The following is a 13,656-nucleotide window of genomic DNA, read 5'->3' on the forward strand; positions in this document are numbered from 1 at the left end:
ACAGAAGTCTGCTCTGTGCCACCTTCTTCTATATCAGATACTGGAATCCTGAGCAGGAATCACCGAGCAAGGTTTAGGATAATGTAAAAGCCATGCCTTATTAACTCTTGGACATCTCATTTCTTGGTTATAAATCCTATTAACTTGTATTACAAACTGCCATAAAACTTGGAGATAAAAGATAATTTATGCTCAGTGTACAGAAGCTAATGTTTCTGTACTCCTGAGAAGCACAGGACCAGAAAATGAGAAAGTATGTATGTGAAACCTAGAGCCATCCACACTCCGCACAGGCAGCATGATAAACATGGCTCTGAGCACCTGACTCTTCAGCAGGAAGATGGCCTAACTAGTTACTGACATCAGCGATGTTTCATATCTGAAATGTCTGTCATCTATTTCATAGCATCCCCTCCTCATAAAAGGTGATGATGTCTTATCAACAACACATTTTTGGAAGTAAAAGAAGGATGTTTATTTAAAGGAAGGGACTCTTATGCATCCTATTTTGAATTTTCTATTTTTCGAATGGCAAATTGAACATTCCTACAAAGTAAATGCTACCTACCAAGGTTTTCACTCATAATGACATTTTGACCCATAGTAAGTGAAATATGCCAAAAATACAATATGAAAAACCTTACATGCTAAAAAAAACAACCAGCTAAAAAAATTCCAAACACCTTCCCATATTCATTTTAACTGGAACTACCTCATTGTATCCTTGTTTTAAAATTCAATTTATAACTAATAAAAATACACCACAGAGAGGGGACTGAAAAGAGAACACAGACTTTAGACTGAAACAACTATACACTTTAAGTGAATTGCTACTATGACATATAGGTCAGTCCGAAGTGACTAAAATAATCTTAATGAATGGAAGATAATTACTTATTTACACAACCTAGTCTCATGACAGTCTTATATGTAAACACTCCAAAAGAAACACAGAACATCACAGAAAGACTAAGATGATATGAGGATAGGCTTTTTTAAAAAGATCAAGAAAAATGCATTCTGGTTCCAGGGACTAGGACTATTCTAGCCAATTAAAATTAGTGTAGCAGATATAACACAAGCTCTCTTACCAAGTTACTAGACTAAAAAAATTATCAGATAAACAGTTGCTGTAAGATGACTTATTCCTCCTACTATTATCTTTAATTTTAGATCATCTAATTGAAAAAAAATTCTGGAACACTCTAGGCTCAAATCTAACACTCATAATAATTAACATTTATATTGAATTTTTACCACTTTTAACATACTTTAGCAAAGCTTAATGCTAAATCACTTAGTCTGCTTAAATGATGAAAGATTATTGTTAGATGTAAATTTTATTATAAAACTTCAGAAAGTCATTTTTCCTTAAGGATACAGCAACAAGATGAGGTAGATCCTTAAAGTGCATCCAAGATTTATTTTACTTGAAAATAATATCATAGTGGAAAAAACATATATGTACACATATACACACACACACATATATTTATATATACACATGCATACACCAACTGGCCATCAGTTACACACTGCTTATGGACAATTACTAGCCTATGGGCTGTGACTTGTTTCAAGAGTTTATTATTTGCATCTTAGTCCATTAACCCCATGAAGGAGGAAATGTAATGCTGTGGAAAAAGTGTTGAGACAAAACACTTCACTGTGTGACCATATTATCCTGCTTTTCTCCCAGTATTGTTATAAGGCTCAGATGAGATGCTTCTTGTAAAAGTATCAGTATTATCTTCCTCCTCAACAACTATATGTTAACTTTAATTTAAAAAAATTTAAAAATTTAGAGTTTTAAAGTCATTCTTTATTTGGCGCTAAAGCACATGAGACATTTTCTTAAGCCTACTTTTGCAATATTTTTAAATGATTTCAGTTTAAATTTATAACATTTCTCCTGCCCATCCGGACTGTGACTGTATGTTCTAAAAATAATGAACAGTCTGCTGTAGATGTCCATTCTGAATACCTTCCCCAAAGTATGCACACCATGTAATGTATAAGCACATTTAGTGCATGTATCACATATATTAATAATGCAGTTATATGAAGTAACACCTGACAGAGCCAGTTCAGCCCCAGTGGTGCAAGTCTCATTTCTAGGATGTAAATGCTTCTGTGCAGTAATTTTATAGTAGTTTGTTTTTTTGTTTTTTGAGATGAAGTTTTGCTCTTGTTGCCCAGGTTAGAGCACAGTGGCGCAATCTCAGCTCACTGCAACCTCCACCTCCCATGTTCAAGCAATTCTCCTGCTTCAGCCTTCCAAGTAGCTGGGATTACAGGCATGCACCACCACGCCTGGCTAATTTTGTATTTTTAGTAGAGACAGGGTTTCACCATGTTGGTCAGGCTGGTCTCAAACTCCTGACCTCAGGTGACAGGCCCATGTTGGCCTCCCAAAGTGCTGGGATTATAGGCATGAGCCACCACACCCGGTCTCTAGTAGTTTTTAACTGATTTTTAGTATTAATCCCATTCATGGGTATACAATTAAAACTTGTAACCAATATGGTGGATCACATGAGATCCATCCACACCTTAAACCCCCAAACATATTCACTTCAACATACGCATTTGTGTTACTAATTTTCTTGCTATTCCCTTACTAAAAGTGATAGAAAAGCAGAGAGCCAGGCTGTGTCTCGATAAAGAACTCCCTAGAACAGAGTGGCCAAGACGAGCAAAGGCTGCACTGCTAACCCCACAGGTGGAAGCCTGTGCCTGCCATTGTCACTCCCTTAAAGAACAGAGAGTGTAATCTTGCATGAGCTTTTTGCACCACACTATGTAATAATTACTTCATTAGGATAAGGTAATTTTGTAGTTATTCCAATGACACAAAATCAAAATTATCACAGAGAGAATCTACATTGCATTATATTTGGGGATTTGGCTATGCAGGTACCCTTAACATGTTTACCACTTTAGAGAACTGGGGATTCCACCTTAATAACTAACTAAAGCCTAACACATTGTATGTTACATTCCTATAAGTGATGTAGGGTCATGATTCCAGAATTTCTTTCAAGATATCCATGTCTGGCAGTTTGAGAAAGAATTGCTTTGTAAGTCAGTGTTTCCTCTTCCTGGGCCCACAAGCTTCATTTCCTAGACTGCCTTTGCAGTTGGGCTGGGGCGGCGGCAGAACTTCATTCCTGCAGAAGGTGACACAGGTTATAGGCAGGCCTGGCCTGTAAAAAACGTGGTGCCACATTCTAGCAACCAGTTTCCCTGCTTCAGCAATGTGTTCCAGTTAGCTTAGATATAAAATGTGGGATGCCTCTCAAGCCACATCAGATATTCTATTAATAAGAAAAAAAACCTTAATAAACCTAATCTTGGAAAGCCTCTCAGATCTGGAGTTGATCATTACTGCAACATAGACAGCGGGATGGGAAGTAACTGAGGTACAGAGGCAATATGATAGATTAGTGCCCTGGCCAACTGAAAACAATACAAATACTAAAAAAAAAATTAAGACAATCTTCTAAAATGCATCAAATGTATCTTTTAAAAAAAAAGAATTCTAGGAGGCAGAGGCTGCAGTAAGCCTAGATCACGCCACTGCACTCCAGCCTGGGCAACAGAGGGAGACTCTGTCTCCAAAAAAAAAAAAAAAAAGAAAGAAAGAAAAGGAAAGAAAAAAGAATTTTGTCCAGAAGCCAAAAACTACATTTTGATATTAAAAAGAAGGCCAAGGCTAACTTTCATCTGGAGAGTGTTTAGCAAATCAGATGAACCTGAGCTTCAGTTTCTAAAGCCCCCAACTAGGGAAGGTTGTCAGAAGACAAAGCCCACGGCCTGCCCAAGGTTGACATCTAAAAGGATGCTGTACCACATAAAGCAGAGATCTGAAATATCAAAATGAATATGAATAACACTCCCACTGGTCTGACAGGAAAAGTGGCCAACCAAACTTCGGCACTCCATAACTGAGAAGATGAGAAAAGTCTCCCCTGAGCATTGGTAACCAGACATCACATTCTCAGTGGTGTTACATTCAGAGTCTACACTGACAACGTGGTCCAAAATAGTCTCAGACAAAATGTCCTAAGTAGTTAGTGCTCCCACAGAACTGGGCTACAAGTCCACTCAGCAGCCAGGCAAAAGCAAACGTAAATTCTCCTTGGATTTACTTTTAACCAACGCCTCAAATAATTCCCACACTTAAAGTTCTCAGAAATGTGAGGTTCCACCAAAAATCATAAAACAGAGAAGGAATTGAGGTCACGAAATATGAAAGCAAAAGTGAACACAAAAGGCAGCTGGCTTACATTAGAATTATTCTAGACTATAAAACCAGTTTGATAATTATGTTTTAAGAAAGAGCCCCTTGAAAATGTGAGTAAAGGGCAAGCGTGTAAGAAAGAATAATCATGGCAGGAATTAAAAACGCAGAGGGTGAGTCTAGCGGCAGATAGGTAGAGCTGAAGCGGGACAGTGAACAGAACACAGAGGTGGTGAAGAACTTCAAAATGAAGCCCAGAGAGATTAAGACATAGAAAATATGAAAGTGCTGAGATACATATGACACAAGTAGAGGATCTTAAATACATTTAATTGGAGGTACAGAAGAAAAGAGAAAAAGAATAGGGCAATATTTGAAAACATAATGATTGAGAGTTTTCCAGAAATGATGACAGACAACAATCTATAGATGGAAGAAAATCCAATGAATCCCAAGCCAAATGCATTTCAGAAAGCTCATAATTATACCAATTATAGGGAAAATACAGAAACCCAAAACAGTAAAAATACCTTAATGTAGAATTCATATTTTAGATGTGGCTTTTTCTATCAGTGAATCTGCCAATTATGATTTTAAAAAGTATTGTACTGCATCTTTAACTAGTAATATATTGACCAGAGCATCTATACAGAGACAAGTTATGACTGAATACTTTAGCAGTCATACCATCAATTCAGTGCAATACAACAAAGCTCATTGCTTCATAATAGTAGTAAGTTTCAAACTTCAGAAGCTGTTGGGAGTCTATGGGTATTTAACAAACATATAAATTGATAATAAATCTAAAAAGCATATCTGTACTGCTAACCAAAATCTTTTAATGACCTTCCAAAACCTATGGCAAAAAGAAGTTCACATTCCATTGTGTGGAATTTAAAGCTCTTCACAATCAGTATCCCAATTAGTTTTCTATCTTATCTTCTGGCATTGTTCCATACCACAGCCCATATTGTAGCTGCACAGCCCATATTTTAGCTGCACAGAATTACCTGCAAATCCTATAACATATCCTGCATCTCCATGTTTCTTCCCTGGCTCTTCTTGAATTAAATAACTTTCCCATCATCTTCCACAGCAAGAATCTACTCATCCTTGAAGATTCTGTTGAATTGTAAGCTTAGTAGAAGGTACATTGCATGAAAGGATTTCTGTTTGTATTGTTAACTGCTCTATCCCTAGAAAGGAGCCTGGCAAATAGCAGGTACTCAGTAAACGTTTGTTGAATTAATTGAGTGAATACAATGTGAATGCCTCTGTGAAGACTTTTCTTACTACACACATGCCCCAGTTTTCTATTATTTCATTTTTTGGTACTAATCTTTCAACATTGCATTGTGATTACATTTGTATAATGGATCTTTCATTGCACTTAATCTGGAGAGCAAAGATCACATGCAACTATTTATTTTTATCCTTAATTGCTATGCAATGCAACGAATATGTAGAAGGCAGTCTGTAACGGTTGACGAAATAAATGGATAGTATAGTTTGAAATCTGAATTCTTCTTCTCCCCTTCCATATTTATCCAGAAAGCAACATGGCTAGGACACGCAAAGATCCAGGAAAAAAATGCAAAACTGGCTAAAGAATAGTGAACGTGCACTAAACACACCCTATTAACCAAACTACAATTTCTAGTAATGCCAGGCTATAGATGGTGGGTAGCAACAGGGTAGCAGCAAAATATAAGTAGTAGACCACAATGAAAGGCAAAAATGGAAAGTACTGTCCACTATCTTTTTAAAAAAAGGTTACCAAATGATATTTTAAAACTGAAATCCACCAATAAATCTCATAAAATTTGTTTGTTTAGTAAGAATTCTGTTCTATGCACTACATTGAGAGAAAATGTCGTTAATGTTTATCACTGGAAATGAAAGACATCATTAATCTATATCTCAGAGATATAGATCAATGGAACAGAACAGAGCCCTCAGAAATAATGCTGCATACCTACAACTATCTGATCTTTGACAAACCTGAGAAAAACAAGCAATGGGGAAAGGATTCCCTATTTAATAAATGGTGCTGGGAAAACTGGCTAGCCATATGTAGAAAGCTGAAACTGGATCCCTTCCTTACACCTTATACAAAAATCAATTCAAGATGGATTAAAGATTTAAACATTAGACCTAAAACCATAAAAACCCTAGAAGAAAACCTAGGCATTACCATTCAGGACATAGGCATGGGCTATGGACTTCATGTCCAAAACGCCAAAAGCAATGGCAACAAAAGACAAAATTGACAAATGGCATCTAATTAAACTAAAGAGCTTCTGCACAGCAAAAGAAACTACCATCAGAGTGAACAGGCAACCTACAACATGGGAGAAAATTTTCGCAACCTACTCATCTGACAAAGGGCTAATATCCAGAATCTACAATGAACTCAAACAAATTTACAAGAAAAAAACAAACAACCCCATCAAAAAGTGGGCGAAGGACATGAACAGACACTTCTCAAAAGAAGACATTTATGCAGCCAAAAAACACATGAAAAAATGCTCATCATCACTGGCCATCAGAGAAATGCAAATCAAAACCACTATGAGATATCATCTCACACCAGTTAGAATGGCAATCATTAAAAAGTCAGGAAACAACAGGTGCTGGAGAGGATGTGGAGAAATAGGAACACTTTTACACTGTTGGTGGGACTGTAAACTAGTTCAACCATTGTGGAAGTCAGTGTGGCGATTCCTCAGGGATCTAGAACTAGAAATACCATTTGACCCAGCCATCCCATTACTGGGTATATACCCAAAGGACTATAAATCATGCTGCTATAAAGACACATGCACACGTATGTTTATTGCGGCATTATTCACAATAGCAAAGACTTGGAACCAACCCAAATGTCCATCAGTGACAGACTGGATTAAGAAAATGTGGCACATATACACCATGGAATACTATGCAGCCATAAAAAATGATGAGTTCATGTCCTTTGTAGGGACATGGATGAAATTGGAAACCATCATTCTCAGTAAACTATCGCAAGAACAAAAAACCAAACACCGCATATTCTCACTCATAGGTGGGAATTGAACAATGAGATCACATGGACACAGGAAGGGGAATATCACACTCTGGGGACTGTTGTGGGGTGGGGGAGGGGGGAGGGATAGCATTGGGAGATATACCTAATGCTAGATGACGAGTTAGTGGGTGCAGCGCACCAGAATGGCACATGTATACATATGTAACTAACCTGCACAATGTGCACATGTACCCTAAAACTTAAAGTATAATAAAAAAAAAAAAAAAAAAGAAAGACATCATTAAAAATTATTCTGAGATAGAGAAACTAATCACCAGGCAACTTATGAATAGTAAAAGCTAAAGACTGTCTTTTAAGTGCCTAACGAAATCAAACCCAGTTTCCAGTTATATCCAATGCTAATGACAACACTCAAAATACGTAAGAATTACATTAGCAACATTTGCCAAGCCTTGTGTTTCCTCTATTGAGGTTTTTCTCAAATGTCATTCACATTCAGCTGTTCAAAACGCAAAAGTGCTCAATTTAATTATTAGTCAACTCAGAGTTACAACACTTTCTCTTGTTTTTTAGACACAATAAAATGAAAACTTTCAGGATTCTCCTCTACATTTTTGCTGGACAGTGACCTGAGGCAAAACTAAAGTGGCCACAAGAAAGCACACATGTTCAATTCCACTCACAGTTCGAAGACCCAAGCAGGGCCAATGTTTTCTTCTAGTCTACTCAAGTGATAGAAGCTTTGTGAAGGAAAGGGCTCACATTATATTCACTTTGGACTTACTGGTTGGAGCAGGTAGATCAGCGATTCCTCTTGGATTATTATAATTGGAAAAGGAGTGATGTGAGTCGCTTGGAACAAGGTATTCACAGATGCCATAATCTGGTCAAAACGCCCAGCAAGGCCTCCCAGTGTCACGATCACATCAACCTAAGCAAGGAAGGTAAAACTGGGAGTCACATAGAGTCACATATAAAAAAAAAGTAAAAATACAGAATATTGGTGTTTAAGTTTTAAAATAATACATTAAAAAGGCTTAATGTGTGATCCATAAAGATGGCATGACTTTAGAATAATAACCTGTTAATCAAGCACCAACAGAACCTATTCAACTCCTAGAGAAATAGGTGGTATCAGGTCATGAAGCCAAATGTGGTGTTTCTCTGGTTCAATGGTTATACCAGTGATTTTGCAAAGTGCTTTACATACAAGATGTTCAACAGTTTGATGAATGAATAAATGAAGACATTGCAAGAAAAGACTCATTAGCCTAAAGAAGAAATAGATTAATTGCCATACTGTGGGAATGTATATTCAAAATGGGGTTCCATAACAGCATTAAAAGTAAATTATAGAGAAGAACCAAGTTCTGAAATGAGTTTCCTATCTGTGACCTTATCAGAATGTAAGAAGAATGGGAATTTTTACTAAGGGTAACATGCTTCACGTTAAGCTTAAAATATTTTAAGACAGGCAAACCAATAGCTAAAAGATTATAACTGGATTGTTTGTAACACAAAGGATAAATGCTTCAGGGGATGGATACCCCAGTTTCCATGATGTGATTATTACACACTGCACGCCTGTACTAAAATATCTGTATGTTCCCCAGAAATATATACATCTAGTATGTACCCAGGAACATCAAAAATTAAAAATCAAAGAAACCAGGCAGGCCGGGCGCGGTGGCTCACGCCTGTAATCCCAGCACTTTGGGAGGCCGAGGCGGGCGGATCACGAGGTCAAGACATCGAGATCATCCTGGCCAACATGATGAAACCCCGTCTCTACTAAAAATACAAAAATTAGCTGGGCCCACGTGGTGGTGCGCACCTGTAGTCCCAGCTACTGGGGAGGCTGAGGCAGGAGAATCACTTGAACCCGGGAGGCAGAGGTTGCGGTTAGCCGAGATTGCGCCACTGCACTCCAGCCTGGGCGACAGAGTGAGACTCCGTCTCACAAAAAAGAAAAAAAGAAACAGAAACCAGGCAAACCATACATCTAAAGGATCTATTATTCTCCTTGGAGATCTTTTTAGAATTCAAAGAATTAGGTTTTGTGGCTCAGAAAGACCATGTACTCTAGGGAGTATGTATTACTCCAAATACACAGGCAATTTCCAGGACATCTGTTAATATTCAGAGGAAAGAGTTAACTTGTAAGCCATGAGACATAGACTTATCGAAGGGATGGCTTCTGTTTGTGATATCAAGTTAGGTAACTGATTTCTATTTATGTTTAGGAGGCCTTATTAAGAGGGCCTCTACAGACCAGTTGGGAAAGGCCCAGAGATTATTTATGACTTCAGAAAAACTACAGCATTTGCTTTAAACTGAAGAGAAATACATAAATAAGAAATTGTATATGAAATATAGAGAAAGTTCTAAGGCTGCAGTAAAAAGCTCATGGCATATTCCTATCCACATAATCCTAAATTCATATCAGAAGCAAGGCCTGATAAAAGTTTATTCACTATACAGAATCTGAAATCCCCTTTCTAGGTTCTCAATTTTTCATTACTATACTCTAAGCCTTGAGGGATCCCATAACCTTTAAGACTGAAATTTAATCCCCATCTTCTGCAATGGGATATCATGATGAATAGGCAATATCTGTAAATCAATCATTAAATTTTTCAGAAGAAAGTAGCAGCAAGATTACTTCTCATCGCTACTCATTTTCCCTACAGGAAGTATTTAGCAAGATTGATTAAAAACACTAGAGGATCAATGCAAGCTGCAGGTGGGACAGAAAAGGAATTGGCTTTGGATCATTTTTGCAGTTCTTTAGTTCTGGCTGTAAGTAGGACATTTGATATTCACAGAGATATCGGAAAGAGGACAGAGTGTTCAATCTAAAATAGACCATTTATAGACTGCAAGTGTGTCTTTTCTACATGAACCCAAACCCCGGTGCATTTATTTCTAACATCACCCAGTCACACTTTGTTATAAACATTGACATACTTGTGAATCTGTCCTTCTAGAGGAGGCCTATGAATCACAGCCGCTAGCACAGTGTTTGCAACAGAGTAGACAAGAGGTATTTACTGAGCTTCCCTTGAGCATATAAATACTCAGGAAAAACTGAATAAATAACCAGAGAGGCAAGAAGCTAATTATTAGGCTGAGTTAACATCACCTAACTCCTACAAAATGGTACTTTCTTACTTGGAAATGATTCCAACAGGTAGTAGCTTTTGAAAAAAAGCAAACACGTCATACTTATTAGCTCAGACATACATCTGATGCTTTTAAAAGCTTTAGTTACAAGCTAATGACAAGAAAAATTCAACCAGTGTTTGTTGATCATTTACCATGTGCCAGGAAATATCCTAAACACTTAGGATATATTGGCAAAAATACATAAGCCCCTGCCTTCATGGAGTTAATATTCAAATGAAGGATAATATACACTCGATAAAAAGGTTTTTTTAAATGAATATATGTTAGAATGTGAAAAAGGTGGTAAATGCTAAAAAAGAATAATAGAGTGGAGAAAGGAAGATAAAAGATGTTGGTTGGGGGGATGTTTCAACTTTAAATAAGATAGCTACAGTAGGCTGCACTGGAAAAGTAATAAAGTAGACAAAGACTTGAAAGAAGTTGAGGGAATTAGCCACATATGTGTTATCTGGCACAGGAGAGTACGGGGTGGGATGATGTTTCAGAGAACAGACTATAGTAATATAGTGACAATGCTCCATGGCTACAGGTATTGGCAAAGAGCTTTAGGAGTTAAGTTGCTAGAGCAAAATGAAAAATTAGTAGAAGTAGGAAAAATCAGGGTAAAATGCAAGTGTTAGATTTGTATAGAACTTTGTTAAGTCATTGTAAAGTCCTTGGTTTTTATTAACATTAAATCGGGGCCATTTTGGGCTGAGGATTGATATGATCTATATATTTTAAAAAGTCACCATGCTGAGTGTGTTGAGAATAAACTGTGGAAAGGCAAGAAGGAAAGTCAGGAGATATAAAGAGATCATTATAGTAATACAGATAAGAGATAAGTTTGCTACCCTTTATTACTCCATCAAACATGATTATCCATGGCATCTACACAGCAAAACTCAGTGGTCAATTCCCAGTCCTTTTATTACTTAATCCTTCAGCAATATCTGACAAGTGAAAAAAAGTAAGGATAGCTTAAGAGACTTATGGGACACCACCAAGTATAACAACTTACACATTATTAGTGTACTAGAAGAACAAGAGAAAGAGAAAAGAACAGAAAATATATTTCAAGAAATAATGGCAGAAAACATCCCCAGCCTGGGGAAGGAAATAGAAAGCAAATACAAGAAGCCTATGATATATCAAATAAGATAAATCCAAAAAAGACCCACACCAAGACACATCACTGTCAAAATGTCAAAAGTTAGGGTGTTGAAAGCAGCAAGGAAAAAGTGAATTGTCACATGTAAAGGAATCTCCACAAAAGTATCAGTGTATTTCTCAGCAGAAATATTGCAGGCCAGAAGGAAGTTAAATGATACATTCAAAATCCTGAACGGAGATGGGGGTTGTTCTGTCAACCAAGAATACTACTCCCAGCAATCTTGTCTTTTGAAAATGAAGAGGTAATAAACACTTACTCAGACAAACAAAAACTGAGAGAGCTTATCATCACTAGACTTGTCTTATAAGAAATGCCAAAGGGAGTTCTTCAAGCAGAAGAGGATACTAATTAGTAACATTAAAATATATGGAAGTATAAAACTTTAAGTATAAAAGCAAGTATATTGTCAAATCCAATACACTCTAACAACGAAACAGTGCTGGGTAAACAATTATACCTCTAGTATAAAGGATAAAAGGCAAAATTACCAAAAACAAAACTACAGCTTTAATAATTTTTCAAGTGATTATATATTATAAAAAACATAAAGCAAGACATTAAAAACATAAAATGTGGGAAGTAGAAGAGTAAATGTGTAGTGTGCGTTATGTGATCAAAATTAAGCTGTTATCAATTTAAAATAGCCAGTTTTAAGTATAAGATGTTTTATGTAAGCCTCAGGGTAACCATAAAGCAAAATCCTATAAGAGATACACAAAAGATAAGAAGAAAAAATCTAAAGCATACTACTACAGGGAGCCATCAAACCACAAAGGAAGAACACGAGAGGAAAAAAAGAACAGAAGATCTAAAAAACAATTGCTCTACAGAAAACAATGAACAAAATGGCACTAGTAAGTCTGCACTTATCAATAATTATTTAAATGTAAATGGATTAACTTTTCCAATCAAAAAGCATAGAGTGGTTGAATATATTGTTTTAAAGACTCAACATGGAATGCCTTTTTTATTCCTTCATTTTCAGTCTATGAGTGTCCTTTAAAGACTTGCTTTACTTTAAAGGACACTCGTAGGCTGAAGGTGAAGGAATAAAAAAGACATTCCATGAAAATGGAAACAAAAAGAATGCAGGGGCAGCTGTACATAATACAAACAAAATAGACTTTAGGCAAAAAACAGTAAAAATAGACAAAGAAGATTCTAATATACTGACAAATGGATCAGTTCATCAAGAGGATATAACAATTGTAAATATATGCCCACCCAACATTAGAGCACCTAAATATATAAAGTAAACATTAAGAGATCTGAAAGGAGACAAAGACTTCAACACAATACTAGTAGGAGATTTCAATACCCCACTTTAAACATTAGAAACATTAGACAGGTCATCCAGACAGAAAATCAATAAGAAAACACTGGACTTGAACTGTACATTAAAGTACCACAAATGAACCCAAAAGACATATACAGAACATTCTATCCAACAGCAACAGAAGACACACTCTTCTTAAGTGCACATGGAACATTCTCCAGAATAGATCATATGTTAGGTCATGGAACAAGTCTAACAAATTTAAGAAGATAAAAATCATATTAAGTATCTTCAACATAGTCCTGAAAGTCCTAGCCAGAGCAATTAGGCAAGAGAAAGAAATAAAAAGCATCCAAACAGGAAAGGATGAAGTGAAATTGTATCTGTTTGTTGATGTCATGATCTTATTAATATACACAGAAAATCCTAAAGAAGCTACCAAAAAATGGTTTAAACTGATAAATTCAGTAAAGTTCTAGGGTGCAAAATAAAAAATCAGTAGTTTCTATATAGTAACAATGAACCATCTGAAAAGAAGTGAAGAAAACAATCCCATTAATAATAGGATCAAAAAATGCTTAGGAGTAAATTTAATCAAATTATAAGTGAAAGATCTGAATCCTAAAAACTATAAAACATTAATAAAAAATTAAAGATTACACAAATAAAAGATATCCCATGTTCTTGAATTGGAAGAATACTGTTAAAATGTCCATATTACTCACAATGCTACAGATTCAATGTAATCCCTATAAAAATTCCAATGTAGTTCT

The 13,656-nt window shown here is 36.2% G+C and overlaps 1 protein-coding gene across 5 annotated transcripts in view; it reads right to left on the reverse strand.

Annotated features, from left to right (window-relative positions):
• The window catches only part of TPK1 (thiamin pyrophosphokinase 1), a 391,781-nt gene that overhangs the window by 132,334 nt on the left and 245,791 nt on the right, over nucleotides 1-13,656 (reverse strand). For all 5 annotated transcript variants that reach the window (XM_063708824.1, XM_063708825.1, XM_063708823.1 and 2 more), the window contains exon 7: nucleotides 8,053-8,199. In XM_063708824.1, the coding sequence (XP_063564894.1) occupies nucleotides 8,053-8,199 (147 nt within the window). The remainder of the gene's footprint in view (nucleotides 1-8,052; nucleotides 8,200-13,656) is intronic.

The sequence above is a fragment of the Gorilla gorilla genome, chromosome 6 (genome assembly GCF_029281585.2).
Source record: "Gorilla gorilla gorilla isolate KB3781 chromosome 6, NHGRI_mGorGor1-v2.1_pri, whole genome shotgun sequence".
Lineage (NCBI taxonomy): Eukaryota > Metazoa > Chordata > Mammalia > Primates > Hominidae > Gorilla > Gorilla gorilla.